The sequence below is a fragment of the Chelonia mydas genome, chromosome 1 (genome assembly GCF_015237465.2).
Source record: "Chelonia mydas isolate rCheMyd1 chromosome 1, rCheMyd1.pri.v2, whole genome shotgun sequence".
In the NCBI taxonomy this organism is placed as follows: Eukaryota; Metazoa; Chordata; order Testudines; family Cheloniidae; genus Chelonia; species Chelonia mydas.
This window is the reverse complement of record NC_057849.1, coordinates 319248628-319274788: the sequence shown is the minus strand read 5'-3', so window position 1 is coordinate 319274788 and position 26161 is coordinate 319248628. Positions and strand designations below refer to the sequence as shown.

The following is a 26161-nucleotide window of genomic DNA, read 5'->3' as shown; positions in this document are numbered from 1 at the left end:
TTTGGGGAAGTTCTATGGCCTGTGTTATACAGGAGGTCAGACTAGATGATCACAATGGTCCCTTCTGGCCTTGGAATCTATGAAGCTATGAAAAAGAAACACTCACCTGCAATGTCTGTGGATGCAAACCAGAATTTTTTTTTTTTTTACCTTACATACTGTCTGCACTTGGCCAGATAAGACAAAACATCACATGAAGACAGTTCCTGCCCTGGAAGAGCTTATATACAAAACACCTGATCTGCAAACAAGTAACTCTACACATGCAAATAGCGGCACTGCTCCTATGACAAAAATAATTTTCAGAGTGTTTGCAGGACCAGTCCCTAAAAGACAGTGGGCTAGACTGACAAATGCATTTAGGTACCTAACTGTCCCTTAAGGTGCCTAACTCCAAATTTAGATCCTTAAAACCCTTGCTCAGCTGCCACTTAATCCTGTAGGTGGCTATGTTTCTGCTAGTAAAGGCTCCCGCATGCTCAAGTTTTTGCTGGTGGACACACGCACAGACCGAAGCCTAAATCCTGATGCCACCAAGTTGCGGTGTTTAAGCCCCGGGGGACCCTTCGGGTCCGGGGTAGTCAATAGGCCAAATCCGGACCACCAGACATGTTTGAATGGACCATGAAATCTTTTTATGTACTTATCATTATTATTATTTTTTCTGGAGTCAGGACCTTGACTATACCATGACAAAAAAATAATTGATTATCTCTGCTTTCGGTGTTCCTCTGCCTATCTCACCTGGGGGGGCCCTACCTGGCAGGCATTCTCAGAGATAACCTTAGAGCCCACCTATCAGATCAGGCCTTGCACAGAATACAATGAGGAGGTTAGAAAAAGAGAGTGAGTGAGTTAGCCTCCTGGTTAGTAAACTCATGAGGAAGACCTACGTTCCTGGCCCTGCTCCAATGAATATATAAATATTTTATTCAAAGTGGAACTGGCTCAACAGGAGAGAGAGACCCACCCTAGAATACCTCTCAGTCACTAGGTCACTCAGTTGGGAGCAGACCTACCTCCACTTGCCTGCTCTGATTTAGGCAGAGGGCAGATCTGAACCTAGCTCTTGCATATCCTGAGTGAGTGCTGTAATCACTGGGCTATTTGGCATAAGAGGGATGCTCACTACCACCTCCACATGAATCCCAACAGGAGCATCTTTTCAGAAAATTTCAGGAAGTGGGGGAAGTTGCATCAGCATCCCTGTTAGTGAGCCAGTCCCATCCTGGAAAGGTTGATGAGGTGATGGGTCAGTCCTATCCCAAAAAGTAAAGGGATGGTGGGAGATTTCTCACCTTCAGCCGACCTAGGGAGGGATTGGGGGCTGGCTTGCTCAGCCCAGACTACAGCGGAGGCTTCCTGTCCTACTTGTGGGGAGACGGGGTGGGGATGCCCACAACATTGTGACTAGGAGCCCTGTCCCCCACTTGTCCTACAGCAGCCCCTGAAAGCTGAGACACCACAGCAGTGGCTGGCAAGGAGCTATGAAAAACCAGGAGTGGAGGGGGGCAATTACCCTTTCTGCCCCATAGCCAGTTATGCCCTGAATCCCAAGCAGAGACAGGTGCCTAACTTCCTTTGAAAAAGGTGGGGCTCTTGGTGGAATTTCCTAAGGACTAGGTTAGGCCACTCTCCACTCAGTATCTGGCTTCTGTCAATCCCATTCTTAGGTGCCTAATTTTCCTCATTTGTTGTATAGGGAGAGTGAGTGTTTAACTCCGGGCTGAGGATTCCCCAGGGCAGCAGGGTGCCTAAAGTTGGGTGTTGCGTTGCAGTGCACTCCCTGCTGAAAGATGTAGCCCCAGCAGGAGACTGCATAGAGGAAGAAGGGATACTGGTTAGGAGAGAAAGGCAGACAGATATTCGATACCCAGTCCTTGTATGTACCTCTACTGTGAATAACATCTGTTGTTTGCATTGCACTATATATTTTTATTTATTTCTTTTTTTGTTTGCAGCTGAGAAACTGAAATAGACTAAGGGTGGCAGTGACCCTGCCTGGGGTTTTTTCCACTGCCACCCACTATCAGCCTCCCTCACAAACTCGGATTGACTCAGGTTTTCTCGGTGACTCTTGCTGTCTCTTGGTACTGTTAGCAGCAGGAGTCTTCTTACCTCCACCTCCTCCTCCTCCCCCCTGCCCTGCCCTGCTCTGCTCTGCTCTGCTACGTCCCAGGGTCAGGAGCGGTCCGTGCAGCCGGCGCAGTCCCAGCGCTGGCTGCAGGGTGTCCGGGGCGCGGAGGAGCTTGCTAGGCTCTTAGCTGCACGCACTGCCGTGGGCTTTGTTCTCCCCCTTCCCGGAGAGAGCAGCGCCCCCGCTTCGCGCGGCCTGCTGCCCCCGGCCTGCTCCGGGGCGACCCCAGGGCACGTGGCTGGGCGGCTCCCCGGGCCCGGCTCACGTGAGGGACCTTTAACATTAGCCTGGGCCCTGGCCCCTGTTTACATTTCCCGCCCCTTTCCCTTCTCGATCAGGTTCGGGCATCAGGTCAGGGCGGGCGGGGGGCTTCGCTGTGGCTCCCGCGCATGCTCCGAGCTCCCGCGCATGCTCAGTAAGAGCCAAGCGGGCCATCCCTTGACGAGCAGGCCGGGCGGCCCCGCCCCCCGTGCCGGCTCCGCCCCGCCCGGCCAGCTGGGCTCGAGTCCCCTCCCCGCCCGCCCGAGCCTCCCTCTAGCTCAAACTCCGCCTGAGCTCCGGGAGCGGCGGCCGCGGCTGGTAACTTTCCCCCAAGTGCGGGCGGGCGCAGGACTTATGCACCCCGGCTGATCGCGGCCCCGGCAGGGCAGCAGCAGCAGCTCCGAGCCCGCCCCCTCGCCGGGCGGGGGGCGCTGAGCGGCGGCGGCGGTTGCCCCATGTCCCGCAAGGCCAGTGAGAATGTGGAGTACACGCTGCGGAGCCTGAGCAACCTGATGGGCGAGAAGCGCCGGAGGCAGCCGGACGCCTCGGCCGGCTCCAGCGCGGCGGCGGCCGGGGAGCGCAGCCTGATCGCCGCCGAGTCCTGCTCCAGCATCAACAGCCAGGCGTCCGGCGGGGAGCTGGAGCGGGCGGCCCGGCGGCAGTTCCAGCAGGACGAGAGCCCGGGCTTCGTCTACGTGGTGTCGGTGTTCTCCGCCCTGGGGGGCTTCCTCTTCGGCTATGACACCGGCGTGGTGTCCGGGGCCCTGCTGCTCCTCAAGCGGGAGCTCAACCTGGGCGCCCTCTGGCAGGAGCTGCTGGTCTCCAGCACGGTGGGCGCCGCCGCCCTCTCGGCGCTGGCCGGCGGGGTGCTCAACGGGCTGTGGGGCCGCAGACCTTGCATCCTCCTGTCTAGCTGCTGCTTCATCGCGGGCGCCGCCCTGCTGGCCGCTGCCCAGGACAAGGAGACCCTGCTGGGGGGGCGCATCGTGGTGGGGCTGGGCATCGGTGAGTCCTGCGCTGCCAGCCCGCCCCTCGATCCCCGCCGCTTCCCCTTCTCTCCCTGGCCGGCTCCCTTGCCTCCCTCTGCTTCTCTGCCCCGGTTCCCCCACCCCCTCCTGCGCCGCGGCGTGTCCCTTTCAGTGACGCGTGGCTTTGTTTCAGTAACTCGGCAAGTATGACCTGAGCGCTGACAGTCGCTGGCGAGTTCGCAGGCAAGCCCGGGAAGCGCTGGGGATGAGGGTGTTTTGGGTCTGCCCCCACCGCACCCGTCTCCCTCCCGGGAAATGCCGCTCCCGGATAGAGTGACAGGAGTTGAGGTTACATGGGCGGGGCCAGCACTGTTCCTCCAAAGCAGAGCACACTCCCTGCATGGCCCGTATACTCCCCTCCGCTTGGGGCAGCTGGCTCTCAAAAGTGGGCCTAACCTAGGGATGACCTGGTTATTGTGTAGCTTGAAAGTGAGAGTCCGACTGAGAGTCTTTGTTTCCCCTGTGTGCTGTGGAGGAATGACGGGGTTGGCAGTGGGAAGGTACTCAAAAAGAAAAGGAGGACTTGTGGCACCTTAGAGACTAACCAATTTATTTGAGCATAAGCTTTCGTGAGCTACAGCTCACTTCTCATCCTCACTGCATTTTCCACTTTTATGCATCAGATGAAGTGAGCTGTAGCTCACGAAAGCTTATGCTCAAATAAATTGGTTAGTCTCTAAGGTGCCCCAAGTACTCCTTTTCTTTTTGCGAATACAGACTAACACGGCTGCTACTCTGGAAGGTACTCAGTGCTCTTCGGTTTTATGTAGGGTTTTGTCCTGGGCTTATCACTGTAGTATCTGAGTGCCTTCCAGGAGCACATTAAGCAGTGTGCTACATAGCTGACCTGTGTGGTTAGTTCTGTGATTTCCTTCCCCAAAGGGAGAAGTGCTGGCAGTGGAGTAGCTGGTTTTGTTAGTTTTTTTTTTCTTTTTTCCTTTAAATGTAAGTATACCTGTTGATATGTGTGTGTTAGAGAAGGCAAAGTCAAAGTATGGGTATTTCACTTAGCAGAAAGTGGTGAGGCTTGTGATGGAATGCCAACTGGAGCTCTGCAGTGGACTCATATAGCATTGGGCAGGTTGCTTCACCTGTCTGCCTCCATTTCCCCATCTGTAAAATGGGAATAATACTACCTCCTTGAGTTGGTTGTTAGGATTAATGTCTGCATATGGCTTTGAACCTGAAAAGTGCTATATCAGTATTAAGTATTTGATTAGTGTGAGGATAAATATCTGTCCCACCACTCTATTCAGGCTCAGTACCTTGGTCTGTGTATTTGGCCAGTTTTTCTGATTCTCCTCCATCTACAGTAGATGACTATCTGCATGGGTGCTCTCATTTGTTAGAGAACCATTTTCAAAGTGGAGTGTGGAATGTTGCTTTGTATGAAATTGCCTCTACAGATACTTACTTCTGGAGTCATGTGCCATGCCATAAAAAGCATTAAAGCAGTTAGCTGTGGGAGGAAATGAGCTGTGATGTGTGGGTGGAGTGGCACCTGGATATTTTATGAATAGGTTTTTAATAATTCCAAAATTTGTACAGAATGAGAGATTCTCTCCACAGATCCCTATTCTTGGTATTTACTTACCAGTAAGTAGAAAAGGAGGACTTGTGGCACCTTAGGGACTAACAAGTCCTCCTCTTCTTTTTGCGGATACAGACTAACACGGATGCTACTCTGAAACTTACCGGTAAGTGTAGTTCTCAACTTACTCAAAATATTGATTAGAATACAACTGTGTGGAGACGGAAAGCAAGTTTAGCAGCAAGTAGTAGCTACCCAAACCACAAAAGAACATATCCTTAGGCCAGGTCTACTCTAAAAAGTTAAGTTGACCCAGTTACATTGCTCATGAGCCACATAGTTAAGTCAATCGAACTTGATGTCTAGACAGCACTAGAAAAATTCTTCTGTTTACCTAACTACAGCCTCTCAGGTAGGTGGATTAACTACAGTGATGGGAGAACCGCTGTTGTTGCTGTAATGCGTGGCTATATTTGTTTAAGCTTAGACATAACCTTAGACTGTTCGTGTTGGAGCACCCCACAACCATTTTATACTAGTGCCAGTCTCAGGCAAATATTTTAAGCGACGTAAGAGCTGATCTTTTGACATTTACCAGATACCTGTCAACTAGAGGTAGATGTGAGAGATGATGAATGTGTCGGAGTGGGATCTTCAAGTGATGTCCTGAGCAACAGCGAGAGGGCCCAGAAACAGCAGCCTCTCCTATTTGTGGACATCATCTTTCCCATTGGCCTCTAGTTGGTATGGGATTGTATTCCATCATTCCAGCCCACCTAAGAAGGGAAGAGTGTTCTCCCTTCTGGCTCATGCAGTGGAATGCAGGAGAAGGAGTTCTATGCTATTCCCTTCTCCAACTTCCAGGTGGCTTTTTTGAGGGTCCTTCTCTGTGAATATCTCCCTTCTCAAATCTAGAGGCAAAGAGAGTGATCAAAAGTAGAGAATATAAAAAAATAGATTCTGGATTAATACACTTAAAGAATGTCAAGGTATCTAACCTCATAACAAATGTCCCCTCTGTGGTTCTCTGCTCTGTTGAATACATACTGAAGGTATAACTATGAAAATACACTAATAAGCTAGTAGAAGTTCTTTGATTCAGCTAGACAGCATTTGTTTTAGAAGCCAAAGAATCAGGATTTAGATTCCATTTGTGCTGCCTTGAGCAATATGAATTGCTGTTTTGTTTGTTTCAGTGTGTAGTTCTTGATACACATCTGTATGGACTGTAAATACAGTTAATTCTGCCTATTTTTTTCCCCAAGTTTACTGGATATGCTTAAAATGTGAGCAATACTTACTCCATTTTAATCTTGATGTGGGGGGAGGGTCTGCTACATGGCAAATGAGTCCTAAATAACACTGTGTCTCTAATATTCTGGGACCCACATAGTTACAACAGCGCTGCACTCAACACACGTCACTCTTCAGTTGCCCCACCTCCTCCCCAGGACTTAAAGTTTTTATCGCCACCAACGTTCATCTAAGGAAGATTGGATAGGATCTTTGGAGCCCTTCAGTGTGGCTCTTTTGGTTTTTTGGGAGATCATTCCTCCTTCTCTCTGTTGCACGTTCAGCCATTCTTCTGCAGAAGAACCCAGTTTGAGACTGAGTGCTATTTCTCAGCCATTGAATGAGCCCATTTTTTGAGAATTCTGTAAGTTGTTACAAACATACTTGCTGTGATACAATTCAGTTTTTTTAAAGAAAAAAGTTAAACCAAGTCATAATGAAAAAAGATTGAGATAAAACTAGCTCCTTCGTTTTGTTTGTGCTACACTTCTAGTCAATGTTTTCCAGTTAAATTTACTACAGAGATAATGTACAAAACAATCAGAATATATACTGTATACCCAGGATTGGAAGCTTTTGATGCACCGTTAATACCCAAAAATATTAGGGTTGGGAACGATTTTTTTTAATTCTAGACCCTCATACTTTGTGCACTTATTTCTGTATTGTCTACAGTGTCATATGGCTACATACAATATGTTTTTTGCCCTATATATTATATCAAGTACAGTAAGGAAAATTGCATCATTACCATAAATACTTCATTTATAATGTTCTGGCAGTAATTGGGATTTATGAACAATTGAAGATGATTAGCACAAATTAGATCTAATTTGTGCTATTTACCTTTTGCATCTGAAAAGTTAAACTTTATTTTTGTTCCAGCTTAGGGCCTCAATGTAGTCCATGTCAAAAGAAGTTTGCCATTCATTTACTTCAATTAATATCCGTGTCAACGAGACACTCTTTTTGACACTGAAATTAATGCTCAGGATTGTGAGGGACTGTCTCAAATCAGTGCTTGTATCATGGCTTCTGGTTTTGACGGACATTGCATCAGTCAACATCAGACGAGATGTTGCTGTGATCTTGGAGTACAGCAAGATCCTGATTGCACCGGACCTGCCAATACAGCAACACCTTAATCTACTGCCGCTCTCTGGACTCAAATCCAAGAAGCCTTTCTGGATACATGTGTGAACACTACAGGCCAATGGAAAGGACACGAGCACTTGCTGGTTCAAATCATGGGCCACCTTTGACATCCCAAACGAAGACCTGATTCAAGATCCAACAAAGAGGTCCCGGGATTCTGCTGTTCCCATACTCAGTGGACTCACTCGATGTTTGGACAATGCACGGAAGGTGTGGACATCTCTTCCACAAATGGAAAAATCAAAGAATCAAGAAATTGTGAGGTACAAGCCTTGCGACGCATCATGAACAGCTGCTGTCCAATTCATGCTTACAGTGGTAGCACCAGGGGGATCCATTTAGCTACCCAGAAGCTTTAGAATGGCTTTCGAATCTCAAAATGCAACTATCATGCCAGCCCCTTGTTTTTCAAATGCCATACGAAAGAAGATTTACTTCAATGGGACTAGGACAGACTGGTCCTTCGATTTGTTTTGTTTTTGCATTTCTAGATATATAAAGGCCTGATTCTGTGCTCTCTTGCAAACGTGTTAATTATGCTGGTGTCAAACCAGAGTAGTAATAGATTTTTGGCTCCATATTTTTGAATTCAATATGGCTTTGTGGGTTGAAGTACAAACTGAAAATCAGGAGGTCAGGGTTTTATTTGTGACAGTCACAGACCTCCTGTGTCACCTTGAGTAAGTGACTTTACCTCTCTATACTTCCCCTTTCCCATCTGTACAGCAGAGATACTGCTTGTCTTGCAGGGGCTTTGTAAAGTAAGTGTGCTGAGATTCTTGGATGGGAAGCACTGCAAAAACTGAATAAAATTGTTGACCTCTTTCAAATGTGGCGGTTCTTTATACATGTGGTGATATTTTCATATTGCTTGTTTTTCATTTTTTTTTAGAAAATGAGAAGTTAGTCATTCATTCATAACTATCTGAGCAAAAAACTTATTACTGGAATATGTAATGATCCCAACAGAACTTGAACAACCCACAACCTTCTGTATAAAAGTAATGATGCTCTTATCCAGCAAGCTCTACATAGTTTTTTTTTTTTTTTTGTTAATTTTAGAGTTTTAAATTAGCCACCAGAGGGAGCTTGGATAACCTCATGAAGGCAACAGAAATTTGGAGATAACGCAAAATGTAGAAATTTTAGTCAGTATTTCTGTCAGTTCAACCAAACTGGAATCCTGGTATTACATATGAAAAGAAAAGGACAGCAGATGAATAACAAATTCCTCTTTTTCCCATGTATTTTTGCATAAGAAGTGTGCCCGTTAAAAAGATATTTTTGTAATTCTATTCAAATGTGGTGGTTGTTGGTAAACATAAGTGTAACAGAGCTGGGTGTGTTATACAATTCATTCCTGTATGGAAGGCAATAGCAAGGCAGAAAAACACTATATATCCTGCTAATCTTGTGACGTTTAAACCTAGCCTAACTTCATCTGTATGCAGTTTTTATATTCTGGTGGTTATCTAAGATGCAAGTCTCTCTTTAGCATTGTCTATATCCCCATTGCTTTTCAAAAATGAAACAGCAGGCTAGGAAAGAATGATCTTGCATTTGAATTAGGATTGCACTGTTACAGGTGAATGACAACATTTTGGATCCCAAATGTTATCTGCCTGTATATGGAAAAAAAAGGTAATAATCAGGACTTTGTATGCAAATTGAACTTTCTTCTTTCTGCTTCCACCCCTGTACCATTGCAAACTAAGGACTGGACCCTGCCCTCAGCTACTTAGTAGAGTATATTTAGTAAAATGAGTTAATGTACATGTGCAATAGCTGTGGTGTGGTCTGAAACATGCAGTGAAGTTCACTAACTCAGCTCATTCAGTCCTAGTGCAACAGTGAGGCCTCCATGTATTAAAACAGCCATTTTTTTTTTTTAGGTTAGTATTAAAGTTCTTAAAAAACTTGATCTTCATAAATATTGAAAAAGAAAATCTATAAACAAGGAGTATCTTTCAGTTTGTTTGCTTCTGTCGCCACACTTAGTTTTTTTTTTTTAAACCAGAAAGAATAAGTGTCCACAGTGAAGCTTTCCCTTCTCGCCAGTGACTTGCATTAGGAGACATTTCTGGGAAAAAGAAACGTACTGTCCAAGGATTAGCCGAATAGCCTTTATGTTGTGTTAGCTCCTAAAGTATACATAATCCTTATTCTTGAGATTACAATCTGAAAAAAAACTGAAGGGTGGAGAGGAAAGGGAGACTGCATGCAAAGTGAACGGGTTCATGAATTATCCATGTTTTGTTAATTCCATGGATTCCTAATTATATATTTATATTATAACAGTTTTAGATGGGTTGGGGGTGGGGGTTGAGGTGGTAGAGATGAAGGGGTTGTTGGAGTAAAAGTGAGTAGAAGAAGAGGGGAAACTGAAAAATTAAGTGGGGAAAAAATGAGGTGCCTGGAAGGTCCTGACTTGACTTATTTCTTTGTTTTCCTTTGTACATGGTTGGTTTACTGTAGTCGGTAGCTCCCCAGGATCAGGGAAGGGAGAAACTATTGTTACTACTTTTGACGTGAGCAGTAGGCCACATTTGGGGTGTTGGGGTTTGTTCCAGTTAGAAGAAATTGGCAAGTCAGGTATCTTGTTTATTTACAAAGTACTCCTGCTGGTATTCTGCACTACTACACGGTGCAGAATTTGCATGGAATTAATGTTCCCCATAGAATTTTATTTTTCCCCACAGAATTTGTGATTCTCTTCTCCCCCCCACATTCTCCCCCCAGCACTCCTGCCTGCTGTCAGTCCCAGCTGCCCAGGGCTGACAGCAGGAGTGTCATTGTATTGTGTTGTTTTGACAAAATATGCAGAATTTTAAAATATTGTGCACAGAATTTTTTTTATTTGGATGCTTCTGGGGGAATTCTGCAACAAAGAATGTACATGAAGACCTGTATTCTAGAATACAATAGGGGACAGTTTCTTTGCTCGGTGTTAGAAGCCTGTCTTTCAAACCAGCGCTCTGCACCTAAATTTTTTTTTCCCCTCTTAGCTGTGTTTCAGGGCCATGTTACCACCACTTATGTTACTGTCTGCTTGGCAGTCTGTCTTCTTCTCTCTGACTCTGTCCTGTGTCTCACTCTCATACGCTTACCCAAACAACACCAGCTGATCCCCTGCCCAAATAGCTCAAATTCCTGAGGGTATACTCTGCAATTAAAAACCTGTGGCTGGCCCATGCTGGCTGACTCATGCTAAGGGGCTGTTTAATTGCAGAGTAGATGTTCTGGGGATTGGGCTGAAGACAAGGCTCTAGGACCCTGTGAGTTGGAAGGTCCCAGAGGTCAAGCTGTAGTCCAACCCCAAATGTCTACATCCCAATTGAACTGGCCTACAGCCTGAGCCCCATGAGCCCAAGTCAGCTGTCACAGGCTATCTGCGGGTATCTACTTACTGTGTAGACATACCCTGAAGGTCTTGGATGTGTCTTTTTGTTTTGGCTGGAGACATGCTTCTGTGTTTTGTGATGAAGTCCACTTAACTGTCTCAAATGCCTGATTTACAATGGCTTCTTTACACTTAAAAATGTAAGGTGGTAGTCATGCCCCATGCCTAACAACAAGATTTAACCTATGCCATAGCACTATACTGCTGAAGTTGCTCCTGGCTGTGTCAACCCGCCTAAAGCTCACAAAAGGTGGGTCTTTATCACCGTTTGAAAAGTTAGGGAAAGTAGGTATGTCAAGAGCAACTTGCCACATTTAGTAGTGATGACAGAATCTCTGTCATCTCTCATTTCCTGAACAGTGCATCAGCAGGCTGTGTGCCTACACTCCATCGGCTAGTCTGCCTTCTGTTCTCCCCTTCCCTCTGCTTTCTCCTTTTCTGCCAGTTTGAAGCATACCCTTCCTGTGACACCAGCACTCAAAATGCTTACCAAATGTAGGAAATGTTTGTAATAGATCTTTTCAGCCTCTGTACTTCAGATAGATTAGATAATTTAGCCTTATGTTAACTAACACACACACACATGCCATGAACACCATATTTCTGCTAGCATCCTTCTTCTGGATCACCATCCTGTCTTGTAACCTCAATAAAGCTAATCAATCTACTGGAGGAGGCAAGGGTTAGGATTAAAAAGGGTTGGGCATCAGAGGTTGGGGTATAATTGGTGGAGGGTCTCCTGAGGGAGATACTGCGTCCTCTTGACAGCAAGGGTCAGCACCAAATATAATCTTGACATTAATGCTTGACCAAAGTATTGTCAATATTTAATACCAACCTCATTTGTACTCCACTGTTTTAAGATGTTGTTTCAAATGCCCTGGACCATTATTTATACTGAAAACACTGCAAAATCCCTACTAACAATGTGGGTTTGTCCCTCTCTAGTAGCTACACAACATCTGGAGGTTTGAGCCTGCTCCTGTGTTTTGAACTAAAGGCCTGAAGACCAGATTTTAAAAGCTATTTAGGCATTTAGATGCAGATAGGTGCATAGCATGCTTTTAAATAAATACATAATTATATATATTCTCCCCCCCCTCAAAGGATGTAGGCGCCTAACTCACCTGAGCTGAAGCAGTAGAGACTAATGCTTTTAAATCTAGAGATCTGGGGTTCATTCCCCCAGAGAGGGGGTGTCATTATGAACAGCCCTACAAGGGGCAAAGAGCTGAGCTGACAGAATGGGTTACACACTCCTCATGACCAGAGATGCTCGTCCCAAGCTATTCAGATCCTCACATTAATCTGAAGGCATTCAGTGCCTGCATCTAAAGGCATGAACTGCTAGTGCATGAGCTGAAATACCAGGTCCAAAAGCTCAAAGGAAGTATAGACTCATAAACCACTGTCTCTGATGTAGCCCTCACAGGGTGACAAAGAGCCCCATGATTTAGGATAGGTTACAGTTGCATCTTCTGAAGACTTCTACCCTCATAGTAAGCAGTATATTTGTGTTATTGCAGCATCCCAAACCTTCTGGCACTGTATTGACTTAACTCCTGTGCTGTTTCCATAGTTTGTCATAAGTAACGTTGTGTCAACATACAGGATGTTAACTTTTAGGAACCTTAACTACTAATACAAAACATAATACCACTTTTAACTCTCACTTGTGCAATTCTTTGGTGTGAGCAGTTAGGACAAGTTCAGTTTCATTCCTCAGACTGTTCTAGTGCACTTTTATTGATAAGAGGTCTGAAGAAAATGTGACTTTGGAAAATATTTGGTGGAGCTTTTTGAAACAGTTACAACTAACCTCCTTTTATTTTTTCCTTCAAAATGCCCTAGGAAATTCATGTAGCTCATACATGAATATGCATTTGAAATTGATCTTTTAATTCAACACATAGATATTGCATAATACTTTCAAGTTGTTATCATGGAAATCTGTATGTAAACTTTACTATGCGGTGCTAGAGTTTCATTAAACATATTGCATACATTTTTTGTACAATGTGTAGATTAAAGTATTTCAGTTCATGTTATGAAACATATACCATAAAACATATGCGCCTCTTGGATCCAGGTTAGCATGTTGTAAAAACATCAATTTTTGTGCTTCCTGACTGTAATTTTAACACTGCAACCTTAACATTATATTAGCATAATGTTTACCTTTAACTTCCTGGGAGGAGGGGATTGCAGAGGAGAATTGTCCCTGTTAAAATAAAAACAAATGTAATTGAAGACCAAATTGTAACTTTTTTTTACACATATTGCCAGATCCATGCAGTTGTTATATATGAGCTCACTTTCAAAATCACTTTTTTCCAAAGGAGGGAGATCAGTGACATCAGTCTAGCAAGCATAAAGAAAATTATAAAAATCATAATTATCCAATGGACCTGCAGCAAAACAAACTGCTTAAATGGAAGGGTTTATAAACAGTTGTGTCAGTAAATAAATATATGATCAAGGGTATTACTGAAAGGCAACCATAATAGTAGCATGGAGCATGCACTATAACACTTTCTGGTATGGATTATTAGAATTGAATCTGTATGTAATTTTACTCCTAAAAGAGTACTAACGTATATCTTACTTACGTCTACGGGGAAGACAAAATTCTAAAACATTTTCCTTATTAATTATTAAAAGTGGGCATTGAAATGCCTAGATTTTTTTTCTCTTGAGCTGTGAGAATCACTAACATTTCCATGTTTAGATTCAGATACCTGACCTGATCTAGAAGTCCATTTTCAATAACACAGTGGTTCTGTATTCTTGTGTAAGCGAAGTGAGTGAAGTTTCAGAAATTTAGGTTCCATTAATCTTTAGGAATTACATTCAGTAGAAATGTATTGGGCCTCCAAACTGCAGAACCCTACAGCAGCTCTGAAAAGTGGGGCGTTTTTTCAGTTGGGTTTGCTTATTCTTATATAAGACGGACTGTATTTTTGCTATATGTATCAAGCGTCATGTCAAAGAGGAAAACTTACCTGTGAATTTACAACCTTGTATACATTTTTAAAATATAATTTTACAAAACAGAATGGAAAATGCATGGTAAAGACTTCATTTTGCTTCATCTCAGTTCATTTAACAATTCAGTTATACCCACTAAAACCAATTCACATACCACAGTTAGCAGGGGATAAGGAAATTTTAACAGTAGAGGATGCTTCCATGCATTTAAAAGTGACTAACAAGCAGATGTTTCACTGATGGATTGCGCTTCAATCATTGCTTCATGGCAACAAACTAAATCCCTAAAGTAGATTAATCCTTAAGATTTCCAAGATGTGTATCACTTCCTATGGATGAGCCTGTGGTGGACCATACTTGGGCTAATTAATTCAAAAGTTTTCCCATCCTATTAAATTATGCTTCAAAGGAAGAAGATAAAGAATGGATCACAGCAAGTAGCTATTGTGACATATCCTCCTATCTAAAGGAGATAAGCTATTTCAGTGTGCCTACTGAGTCTGAAGTGAGGAAACCATTGCAGGATTATTGATTGCATGGTACAGGTATATGACTGTCCCTACAATGGTTGTGATACACATGCAGAGCAACACAATTTCTGAAAATGCTTTTGGTGCATCCTCCTAAAACGACATGATGGTGGTTACGGTGCATTCTGAGACCACTGAGGCTCAGCTTCCGTAGCACCCATTACTTTTACTGGGAATAGGCTTTTTCACCTAGTGAAGAATTCTGAGAGAGTTGTGTTTTGCTACAATTTTACAGGATCAGATAGTATCGCTTCCATTGCCAACATACAAGAGTTTCCTAAGGGATTGGATGACATGGGAGAACTGCATGGCTGCTGTGGGTCAGAAAAGGTTTCAGGAGTGGGGGGTATGTGTGCATTTTTCAGTCTCTACTTACGATGGATGATGCCTATGATTTTTGCCTTTGAACAAGCAATGAGGCTAGTTTCAAAGTGCCTGCTCTAGCTGTTTTCAAGCAGAGATGCTAGCCCAAGTAGAGCACCAGTTTTGGACTGGAATCCAATGTATTTTTGGGGGAATGACTACCTCTGTAAGAAAAACATGAAATATTCATATTAAATTAATTTTAACCATACACTTTTCTGCATGCTTTGTGATTCAGCTTACGTTCTCTCCAGAAAAACTCTTAAAGTAGGTTTTTGCTCTTATGATATTACAGAAAAGACTAATTTTTAAAAAACCTGTGTGTTCTGACTCTAGAAATATCAGCAATGTCAAGCTTAATATGCCAGGATTTTTGTTGGAGAATTTAAGCTTTTAGATATGTATTATGAACTCCCACCTTAACTGATTCTATAACAAGGAGATTCTTTCTCCTGTGTGTTTATAAAAATATGGTTTTAACAAAGAGCTTTAAACAACGTCTAAAAACATCATTTGTCCTTTACTTTGCTTGGCTCCTTACATATCCTAATTCATAACATCACCATTTTTCCAGTCAGCGTTGTCGTCTGGTGTAGACGAGACCTGAATTTCTTATACAAATAAATAAAAGAAATTAAACTTTCAAGGCACTCTTTTTACAGCCTTGAGAAGCAACTTTTTTTGTTTCTTTGCAGTAGTTCTTTTAGGCAAGTGCAGAAAATCTGTCTGGATATCTTCTAAACCCTCTTTCATTTTCCTTCCTTGCCCAATAGCTTCTGATGCCTTCATGTTGCTTCCTTTGTTGTTTACCGCTCTTGCCCAGTGGTTTGCCCGATGGGAAAACGTACCATCTTAACCAATGTCTATTTGAGGTAGAATAACAACTTGAGCTTTACCTAAAGAGTCCACTCTAACCAGTTTTGATTGCGCATGTCTCCTAATAAAGTCCTAAAGAGGAACAGTGGACTTTTCTATTTTGGATGCTGGGTGGTTCTTGTCCACCTGTTTTTTAATTTTTTGTCTTCGGTATATTCTCAATCACAAAATGAGATCTGACCTTGGATGAAAGTGTTCTTTAACTACCTAACAGACTTTACTCTGGATGGGCTGAACGCTTCTAGGGCTTTTCCTACATTGGCCAAAATAAGACCCAAATTTCATCACCATTGTAATTCCACGAGCAGAAGCTGTAGTGTTAGGATTCAGTCATAGTTATCTAGTGTCCCCTAACTCAAACTTTAGATAAACATGGTAGTAAAAACAACCATGTCCTGACTACTTTACAGCTTCTCCTATGGCATGGACTGCTATGATCTATGGATCCCGTTTTTTTTTTTTTTTTTGTTTTGTCAGCGTAGACTCACAATCAGCCTGTAACAGTGCATTGATGAAAGAGTTACGCAAAATATTGGCCCATTTTAGGTATCCCTGAGAGAAAATTAGGAGTGGAAAGGACCAATTATTTATGGAGAGTAAAAAATACACATTGAGTTAGTAAATACGGATGTGAACTCTGAATTCCTGGCAGCTGATGACCAACTATCTTAATGAAGACTTAAAAGATTGAGACTAGGGCGACTTCAGAAATACCTAAAGGTGGCACAAGCCCCAAGAGTGAGGCTTAACCCAACCTGCAGAACACACAAGATGCATCATGGGACACTTGGACACACACGGTGGAACTATTAGACTTTTCTACCATGTAGGGGCTTCATCTTTTTGGCCATTCTTTAATGAAGGGGTTCATGCTAACATGCTGTATTTATCATGCTTTTAGCCTAGTTATGATTTATATTCTGCTCAATTACTACTCTTCATTTTCAATTTAATTCTCTATGCTAACCAACCTTTTGAAATATAAGAACTGTAATGGTTGTTTAAGGAATTCTCTGTAGGATTCTAGCATCCATGTAGAGAGAAGACTGTTTTTAAAAAAAATATTTGTTTTTCAAGAGAGTCCGAGAGATCACACCTAGGCACTCACTTTAACTGAGGGAGCGTTGAATGCTTTAAGGGGGAGCCCAGGCAGAGAGTCATAACCAGGAGGAGTGCTGAGGTGACCAGGTACACTGAATGAAAAGTTAACATCGGACAGAAAGGTACATTTGGCATTTTAAACTTCAAAGCAGGTATCAGAATGTGCACTTTGGCAAATGCTTGCACTAAGGTACCTTTTTATGTGTTTACAGGTCCTTGCTTACTGGACTGTTGAGGTCAGTAGTAGCTAAGTGAGCGCAGGAGTGGGGAATCTGCCTGAGGAGAAAAGGTAAGCCTAGTTTTATTCACTACTGAGTTGGACTTCTAAGATTTTTTCCTCGTAGATAGATTCCCTGCTCCTGCATTGGTCATAGGTGCTGCTGACCTCTCCAGTCCGGTTCACATTGGGACAGCTCGCCCTCAAGGGGAAGCCGGAAAGTGCAGGACAACAACTTCAGGAACCTGCAAAAGAACTAAAATGTTACAGGTGTCCGGGCATGAGCCGCGTGATGTTTGTTTACATTTTGAAAAATAAGGGTCCTGCTCTGTAGCGATTCTCTTTTATGTAAGAGGGGAGTAATGTGTAGATAAAACAAATCCTATCTATTCTAAATCCTAATTAGTGACTTCATTCTTGTAGTGTTGTAGCTGGGTTGGTCCCAGGATATTGGGGAGACAAGGTGGGTGACATAATAGCTTTTGTTGGACCAACTTCTGCTGGTGAGAGAGACAAACTTTCAAGTTTACACAGAGCTCTTCTTCAGGTCTAGGAAAGATACTCAGGGCAGGTCTACATTTAAAATGTTGCATCGGCACAACTGCAGCACTTCAGTGAAGATGCTCCTACACCGACGGGAGAGCTTCTCCCAGTGGCATAGTTAATCCACCTGTCTGAGAGGCAGTAGTTTTATTGATGGAAGAAGCTCTCCCATCAACATCGTGTGGTCTACACAGTTGGTTAGGTTGGTATAGTGACCGGGTGCCTGGGATAGTCTACACTGATAATGTCACACTTAAGGCAGACAATTGCTCAAACTGGTGGCTTATTCTATAATTAGATTCACCAAGCTAGTAACAGAAGAGCTTCTGCAGTACCACACTGGTTAACCAGAAGCCAAACACAGTTCCATTTTGGCATTCCAGCCCTTAGTTTCCATCCAGACAAACAGGTGTAATACAGCGAGATGTTGTTGAAAACCCGTTTTATCCTTTGGGATCAGTAAGAACCTCACATATTGATCAGACACTTACCCCAGATCAATGTGTATCTTAGATCTTACCCAAATATGCTGTCAGCCAATTCTTAGTAAACGAACTGAAGATTTAATAATAAAAGAGAGTTATAAATGGTTAATAGATCATATACATACAAATGACTGCAAAGTCCTTATAGCAGGTTTGTAGCAGTAATAGAATAGACTGCTGGCTTGTAAAGTCTCTCCAGTAACTTCCAAAAGATTGGATGGTCCTCAGTCCATAGTTCAACATACTCCTTTTAGTTGTAAATCCACAATCCAGGGAATTAAAGCAAGAAAGAGGCAAAGCGGGGGTGTCTCAAGTATATTTATATCCTCTGCCTTGTGCATGGAAATTTATTATTCCAAACAAAGCCCACAGCCCAGGTGAATGGAAAGTTACGGGCCCAAGATGGAGTCTGAGGTCGCATGTCCTTATCACATGCCCCTACATGTTTGATGAATCATGGGGTGGGGAGGCATTGATGCCTCGCTGTCTGAGGCATCCTCAGGAAGAGCTATCTGCATGGAATGAGTTTCTTCAATGATCCATTGTGAGAGTGGAGCGTCCTTGATGTTTCATCAACATGCAGCTGTCTAGCCTTAATGTAAATTCTATCTAGCGGGTGTCACCCAGGAGTACAACACATGTTTAAGATACAAGTGCATACCTAATATTCATAACTTCAGATACAAAGATGATACATGCATATAAACAGGATAATCATACTTAGCAAATAATAGCTTTTACATTGACACTTTACATGACATACTTTTGTACAAGATTTGTTGCAATTGTATAACAGTGGTAGCAACAGTGATATAAATTGTCATCTTTCTTAGACATAGCATCACACATACAGCTACATTGCTCAGGGGTGTGGGTTTCTCACACCACTGAGGGACAGTTATACCAATATAGGTCTCTAGTGTAGACCTGGCCTCATAGTGTGTCAGCTAAATAGAAGAGTGGAACGGATAAGGAGTTAACACATGTTGCAAGAGACCATTCAAGGCAAAGTGGGCAGCTAACACCTCTACAGTCATAGGACAAAAGAGGGTTAGTGGGTTACAGATTGGTGTAGTGAGCCATAAGTCCAGTGTCTTTATTAAGTTCATGATTTTTCTGGTGTCTAGCGGAATTATGAATGTATGTTCCCAGGTTCGTCTTTTGAACGTGTTGTGCAGGTTTCCTTTAAGGACAAGAACTGAGAGATCAGATAAGAGTGATCATTTTGAGAAAAGTATTCACCCACAGGTGATTTTATCTTTTATCATTTTTCTGTGTTTAGTGCATAAAGCAGAGGACTGGGAGTTGGGAACAGAACCCCCAGAGTCCTAACTCAACAGCTGGCTTGCTTTAAGCAAGTAATTAAATCTGTTTGTTTTTTGCCTTAGCTTCCTTCACTGTAAAGTGGGAATAATACCATCTCTGCCAAATACTTTGAAAGCTCTTTCTGAAAGGTGATATGTAAGTGCAACGTCATCTAAAATCTATTTTCTAAACAACTTTCTTCAAAAACCAGAACTATTGAAAAACACATTTTTAATTATTAGGTTATCTTATGTTGTCACATATGATCTCACTTGAAAAAATATCAGCTCTGGGATAAAAGCCAATGAGAGGCTTGAACCTAAAGAGTAAACTTTTTTAGAAAGTTATGAGCATCTGAAAAAGGACTTTACATTTATAGGTGAAGCTGAATTTCCATGTTGTCAGTAGAATTACTATGGGCCTGATCCTGCATAGTGCTGAATGTCCTTGACTCCTGTTGAAATCAATAAGATTTGGGAATGATGTTCTCTTTAGGCTCTCTCTGTTCCCCTGGTCCATTTCCGCTCACTCTTATCCTGGGACCAAAAGTTTGTATTTGTTTTTAAAGCAGGCTATTCCATCAACTTTTGCAGAGGGTGTACGGTTAGGCAATTCAGTGTGAGAGATCTCCAGCTTCAACAAAAGGGTCTGCTGTTCTGAGCAGAAATTCTTTCCATTCAAGATTAAAATATCGGCTCACATTGTGGGTCAGATATTTGACTCACAGAATGGCAATAAGCAAACTACTGAGGAAGTACTCTCTTCAGACCTTAGCCGTCCTGCATACAGAGAATACTCGTGTCATCTGTGAGTTCTGCAGACCTGGTGGAAGATACAAATGGCAAGCTGAGCTGCCATGGGAGAGCTGCAGGAATTGCTCTCCTGAAGTGACTGAAAGCTTTTTTGTATTCTTCTAGTGTACCTTTGAAACTTGCATAATTGGAGGGCATAGTAATGAAACTTTCCTGAAAAGTTAGCTTTCAGGCTTGTAGTATTAATTTGAATAAAAACTTGCTTTGCAGTATGTGTTCATACAGACGCTCCCCGGGTTACGCAAACCCGACTTACACAAATCCGCATTTAGGGAAAAAGTTCCATAAACTAGAAATAGGAGTGTGGGTTTTTTTGGTTTTTTTTTTTTTTTTTTGCTTTGTTTTTTGCATAATGGTCGGAGATATGTTTCCGACTTACGCAAAATTGGAGTTACGCAAGGTGTTCCGGAACGGAACACTTGCGTAAGTTGGGGAGCATCTGTATCTTTGGAACAATACTAATTTTCAGAAGGTGTTAAATGCCAAGAAGTATGACTAACCTAGAGCCAGTATGGACAGAATACAAAGGGACCTAGATAGCTGGAGAGACAGGTAGAAAATAAGAGGTGAGATTGTGGCAGGGCCTGGGTCTGTGCAGCTCACTAAGCAAAGCGAACTTTCACTGGAATATTTTGTTTAAATATAAGAGGTCTTATGGTTTATTTTGGAGCTTTTTTATTCAGTGCAAATAAGACTTTAATCTCTGGCCCCATTCTCCTTACCTAGCTGAACGGACTTAATATTACCTTAATGTTTAAACAGGGCAACTCCCGTGTCTCTAGGAAGGAAGATGATGAATTAGCATTCTATGACCAGAACATTAACCCAGGGCCTGAAATTAACCCTCTGTCACAGAATTGTGATGGAGTTTCAGCTTCTGTTTTAAACAGTAACTGTTTCGGGGCCTTCTGGCTGTGGGGAAAATTGAATGTAAACCAATGCAATGTTGGTGTCTTCGTGAGTCTGTAGAGAGCCTGAAACAATAGATCTGAGGTGTCAACTGTGTAGTTCATCTGAGTCAGGGGTCCTATGGACTCCATGATACCATAAATTGTCCTGTCCTCAAGATCCTGCAGAATTCAGTGTTTCTGCCATGGCATTCACCATTTTGTTGCAGTCAAAGTACTCAACATTTTGTTTTGCCTCCCTGCCTTGCCAGGAGCTGCCCACACTTGGCTCTTGTTCTCCAAGTGTCCCTCACAAGGGTGCCTTAACTGGATTAAAATATGTTGCCTGGAGCCACGGACCAATGCAGGAATCAGGGTGCTGGAGCCAGAGTCCTGCTTGTGGCCCAAGGAACAGGGGGAATCCAAAGTGCTGGCAGTCTATCTGAGAGCAATGAAGCAACCAAGGCTGACACGGACGAGTTGCTGAAGCTAGCTACAAGCTCTCTGCTTTCCTGGCTCATATGGGGAGAATAAAATTCAGAGCCAGGCTTCCTGGACAACTTCACAGGAGCAAGGGATCGTGGTGTGGAGCCAGGCTACCTAGACATCTGGGCAAACCATAGTCAAAAATAATTGTTTTTACCCCTGTGAGCATTTTCAACTATGAGCTATAGCTATGTGTTCTTTCTATGGGTGGAGGGATAGGAATAAAGGGTGTTTCATGGGGAGAGAATAAAATAACTTTGCAGAATTTTAAGATTCCTGCTGTGGAATTTGATCCCACTGTGTTGAGTACGTGAGGAGACACTGCTTATAACGTACGCTGCTTTTTTTCCCCCCCATACAAAAGAGAAGTTCTTTTCAAAGGATAAAGATCTTAGTTGACTTCCTCAAGTGTGAATAACTTCCTTGATCCGGATAATGTGGAGAACAGATAAATGTACAGGGTAACACCTACCTGGAAATAATAAATTCTCCTCTGTACGATGATATCGAGTAGAAAAGCAAATATACAAAGCTTGATTCACCACTCCATTTCACTAGTTTTAGGCCAGCATGACTCCCATTGATATCACATAAGTGTGAAACTAGTGTAACAGAGTGGTGAATCAGGCCTGTGAAGTGATAGAAATAAAGGAGCTACACATCTGAATTTTTGAATGTTGCTCTCTGTAGCTTTTTTAAATGTTCAGGTTAATAATACTTAAATTCTGTGGTAAATGTGCTGCATCGTGCTTAGATTTATATTGGAAATCTTACGCTTTGGGATTTTTCTTAGCTTTAAGGCATTCCTGATACAGTAAGAGAGAACATACAATTTTGTGATGTTCATTTAGAAACACTTATACTAGTCTTGTGCGTGAGATCATTACTTTTTGTGTAATTTGTTGTATTTCTTACACTTCATTGAATTTGTGGTGTATTTTTCAGTAGCATTGTTGTTAAAGTGAAAGCTTCCATCTTACTCAGAGCAGTGCTGCGTTTCCTGCTTAAGACAAAGGATAAATGGTATATGAGCAAAAAATATTTATTCTTTTAAACATCTCAGCTGTTTAGCTGCTGGCAGTTGTGTAAACACCACAAATTCCCAACCTAATTGAGTGAGCTAGCCGCACTTTGCAGCATTTTCAGTTTGCAGCTTGGACTTTTATTTGCCCCATGTTATCTGGCATACCCTAAATTGCTACTAGGTATGTTTACGTATTAAATAGTGTAGTTAGTAAACACTCACCTCTCTTAAGGTGGAGATTTTCGCTACTGTTCTATATGCCTTCTCTGCTGTGCCAGTACACCCCCTTGTAGGACAAGCCAATCTAGTCTTAGTGTTTACCCACTTGAACCCAGGGTAGGCTCTGCTTGGTGCAGTGGTGACTTTGCCTATTATAGCAGAGCATTAGCTCTGCTATGATTAAAGCTAAGACCAGTTTTCTGTCTGCACGTTAGGAGTCTGCACCAGTGCGGCTAACAAAGTAGCTGAACTCACAATGAAGCCTCTGTCTAGAGCAAGGCCTCGCTCCCTGTGGCCTCAGAGTGTGAGAGCCTGATGTAGCCCTTTCCCATGTGGCAAGATATTAACCAAATCACTGTTCTGCTCCAACATATACATCTTTAAGACTGCATGTGTCAATATAATATATACCTCACTTCAGCATACGATTTTAAATACAGTAGGTTCTGCTTAATAGCAGTCCTGACATTAGCAACTTCTGGTTCATGGCAACACCTGTCCAGTCATCAGTCCCGTCCCATTAACATCCCTGTTAATAGGATTCAGATATTCACGGTGGCATGCAACTTAATAGCAACTTTTTTTTTAAAGGCCCCACTTGCAGGCAGGTTTGTGAGGCTGCAGTCAGGGAAGGAAGTGCCAGTGTAATGCTGACAGACCCTGGTCACTGGCGGGTGGGATCGAACCTGGGGCTTCTGGAGCTTAGTGCATGAGCCTCTGCAGCATGAGCTAAAAGCCAACTGCCTGTTAGCTAAGACTAGTGGTCTCGGTGCCACTAGATGGGACAGAACACCACACCCAGGAGGTGTGTGGGTTACACTAGTATTTGCCTTCCTTGGCTGCAGCCTTTAAACCAGTCTGTGGCCTGTGCTCAGCCTGTCCCAGCACTCCCTTCTGGGGCTGTAGCCTGGCAAACCTGCCTGCTCATATTGACTACACAGGAGGTGAAGGGAGGCTGCAGACCAAGTAGCCCAGATGTCGAAGCTGCATGGTACCTCTCCCTGCATTATCAAGGTTGCGCCCTGCTGGGGGAAGGAATCGCTGGGACATGCTGAGTCCTGACCCCCGGAGAGCACAGACAAAGGTACAAGTGCAGCTCCACAGGCTCCCAGTGCCCCTTCTCCTTATAGAAAATTCTGGCATCCAGTCTGCAGCCCCTCTCCCCGCTTGCAGGATTGCAGCCAGGAAAGGCATGTCCCAGCGCTTCCTTCCCTGGCAGTTGTCTTGAAAATCTGCCTTCCACTTATTGGCAAATGCCAGATAATGGCAACTTTTTGCTGGCAATTGAGGGTTCCAGAAAGAAGGAACTGAGGGAGCACGGGATCACCTGGCATTTTATACCAGTGCTATGAGAGCACGGCACAAGAGGGCTCTAGAGATGCTTCGACTGGTACCACTGAGGGAAAAATTTCTGGCAACCGTGCTTGGGGCATGCACACACACCTAGTGTGGAATTGGCATGTGCAACATATCTCGAAGAACAACAGTTATGGAAGGTTAGTAACCGTTTTTTCCCAGTGAGTGTTAAAAAAAAAAAAAAACAAAAACAAAAAACAAACATACAAAAAAGACCTTCTAAAATAGTTATAAAGGAGAGAAGTCCAAACCCATTCTCTATGAATGTGTAAGGTTCTTGGATTTGAACTCTGGAAATTTTAAAAGATAAGGTGCAACCGTGTTATCTGCATGTGTAGTAAGCGGTAGAAACCTGAGTGGTTCATTGTAGATAAGCCCATTGTATTTGGCAGCACAAGACAACAGCAATAGTTCTAGTTCTTGTTATGTTACATTGGGGTCAGTGCTACTAAGGAAAGGCATAGGCAGGATTGTACGGTTAGAAAAATCATATGGGAATTTTCTACATGAATGCCTGGAATAATAACAGGACGGTATTGGAGAATGTGGATTTACTATGAAGGCACTGTACATGTATAAGCCTCTCATCACCTATGGAAAAAGCTTGTAACACTGATTGTAATTTTAACTAGTGCAGTTAAAATGCTGTAATATTCTTTCTTTTCATAGCACAATAACTTTACCTGACACTTTGCAGAAATGTGAAAAGACATGGTCTCTGCACCAGAGAGTTTATAATCCAAGCTGGACAGATATGGAAAAAGGAAGAGGGGAGGTAAAGTTGAAATAAAGCCAATGTGAGTCACCTAGCTGGTTCCTAGTCAGCTGCCAGCATCTGGCACTAAAATGCACTTCGGCCCAGATCCACAAAGGATTCCAGTGGAAGGTAGGAGCCTAAATAGATTTGTGGATCTGGGCCTTACTGATTGTAGCTAACTAGAAGAGCCACCAATTGCTCCTTTCCCTCCTACAATTGCCACATTAGGACTTGGCTGCATCCCCAAACTAGTTCTCTTCCATTTGGCAGCAAGGGCTCTGTCTGTCTCCCTAATGCTGTTCTGCATCACATGTCATTAGAGCAGCACCAGCAGCTCTTGCCTTGATGTAAGGAAGAGATTTTAAGAGAAGGTCTTTAAAAGAACAGAAAAAGAAATCTGGCTAGACCCAAGTAGGGATTACAATATAATTAAGCTTTCAAAATTCAAGAAGTTTTGACTGATGCTTCTGTTTGATAGTCAGGTGAGCTGCAGGTCCAGTTTGTGGAGCAGGTTGAGATGCCATCTCCACCTTCTTTTGAAAGGAGTTATGGGAGGGGAATGACAGGTCACTGTATCCTTCCTGGAGCATTCGAAATCTGACAACAAAAGCCTTGTAGTTGAGGATACTCTTGTAAAGCAGGTCTGTGTTAACAGACTGTACAAGAAGCTTCAACTTCTCTACTTCTGCTGTTAAATTTGAGAGGGTCCCATAATATAAAAGATAGGAGAGGGTCCTTCCCCAGCTCTCTTAGAGGGGATAAGCACTGAGCTGTGGCTCCAGGCAAAGTGCATTGATCTAGACTCCACGCACTCTACTTGACTTAGTCTTCTGTCTGGTCAGACTCAGTTCATGGTTCCCCTATGGCCTGTTCGCACTGTCATATGTGGAAGAACTTTGAGGGCTTCTTACACTTTTTTTTGCAAACACTTCAGGAGTACAAAATCTGTACATTTGGGATATCTTTAGTCTATCTTATAGAAAACCTATTTTCAGTTTTTTCTTTGGTATTTCTGATGTCATTTCACTTAAAACTGGAAACCCTCATTGCAATGTCTCTTTGTTGCATGTGTATAAATCAGCCATCCTAGAAGATTAGAGTTGGAAGAGACCTCAAGAGGTCATCTAGTCCAATCCCCTGCAGGACCAACCCCAACTAAATCATCCCAGCCAGGGCTTTGTCAAGTTGGGCCTTAAAAACCTCTAAGGATGGAGAGTCCACCACCTCCCTAGGTAACCTATTCCAGTGCTTCACCACCATCCGATGAAGTGAGCTGTAGCTCATGAAAGCTTATGCTCAAATAAATTTGTTAGTCTCTAAGGTGCCACAAGTCCTCCTTCTCTTTTTACAGATACAGACTAACATGGCTGCTACTCTGACACCCTCCTAGTGAAATAGTGTTTCCTA

The 26161-nt window shown here is 43.1% G+C and overlaps 1 protein-coding gene across 1 annotated transcript in view; it reads left to right on the top strand.

Moving 5' to 3' along the window:
- The first annotated feature begins 2644 nt into the window (after positions 1 to 2644).
- The window catches only part of SLC2A13 (solute carrier family 2 member 13), a 317159-nt gene continuing 293642 nt past the window's right edge, over positions 2645 to 26161 (top strand). The window contains exon 1 of the mRNA XM_007056429.4: positions 2645 to 3403. Coding sequence (XP_007056491.3) covers positions 2854 to 3403 — 550 coding nt within the window. The 5' untranslated portion in view covers positions 2645 to 2853. The remainder of the gene's footprint in view (positions 3404 to 26161) is intronic.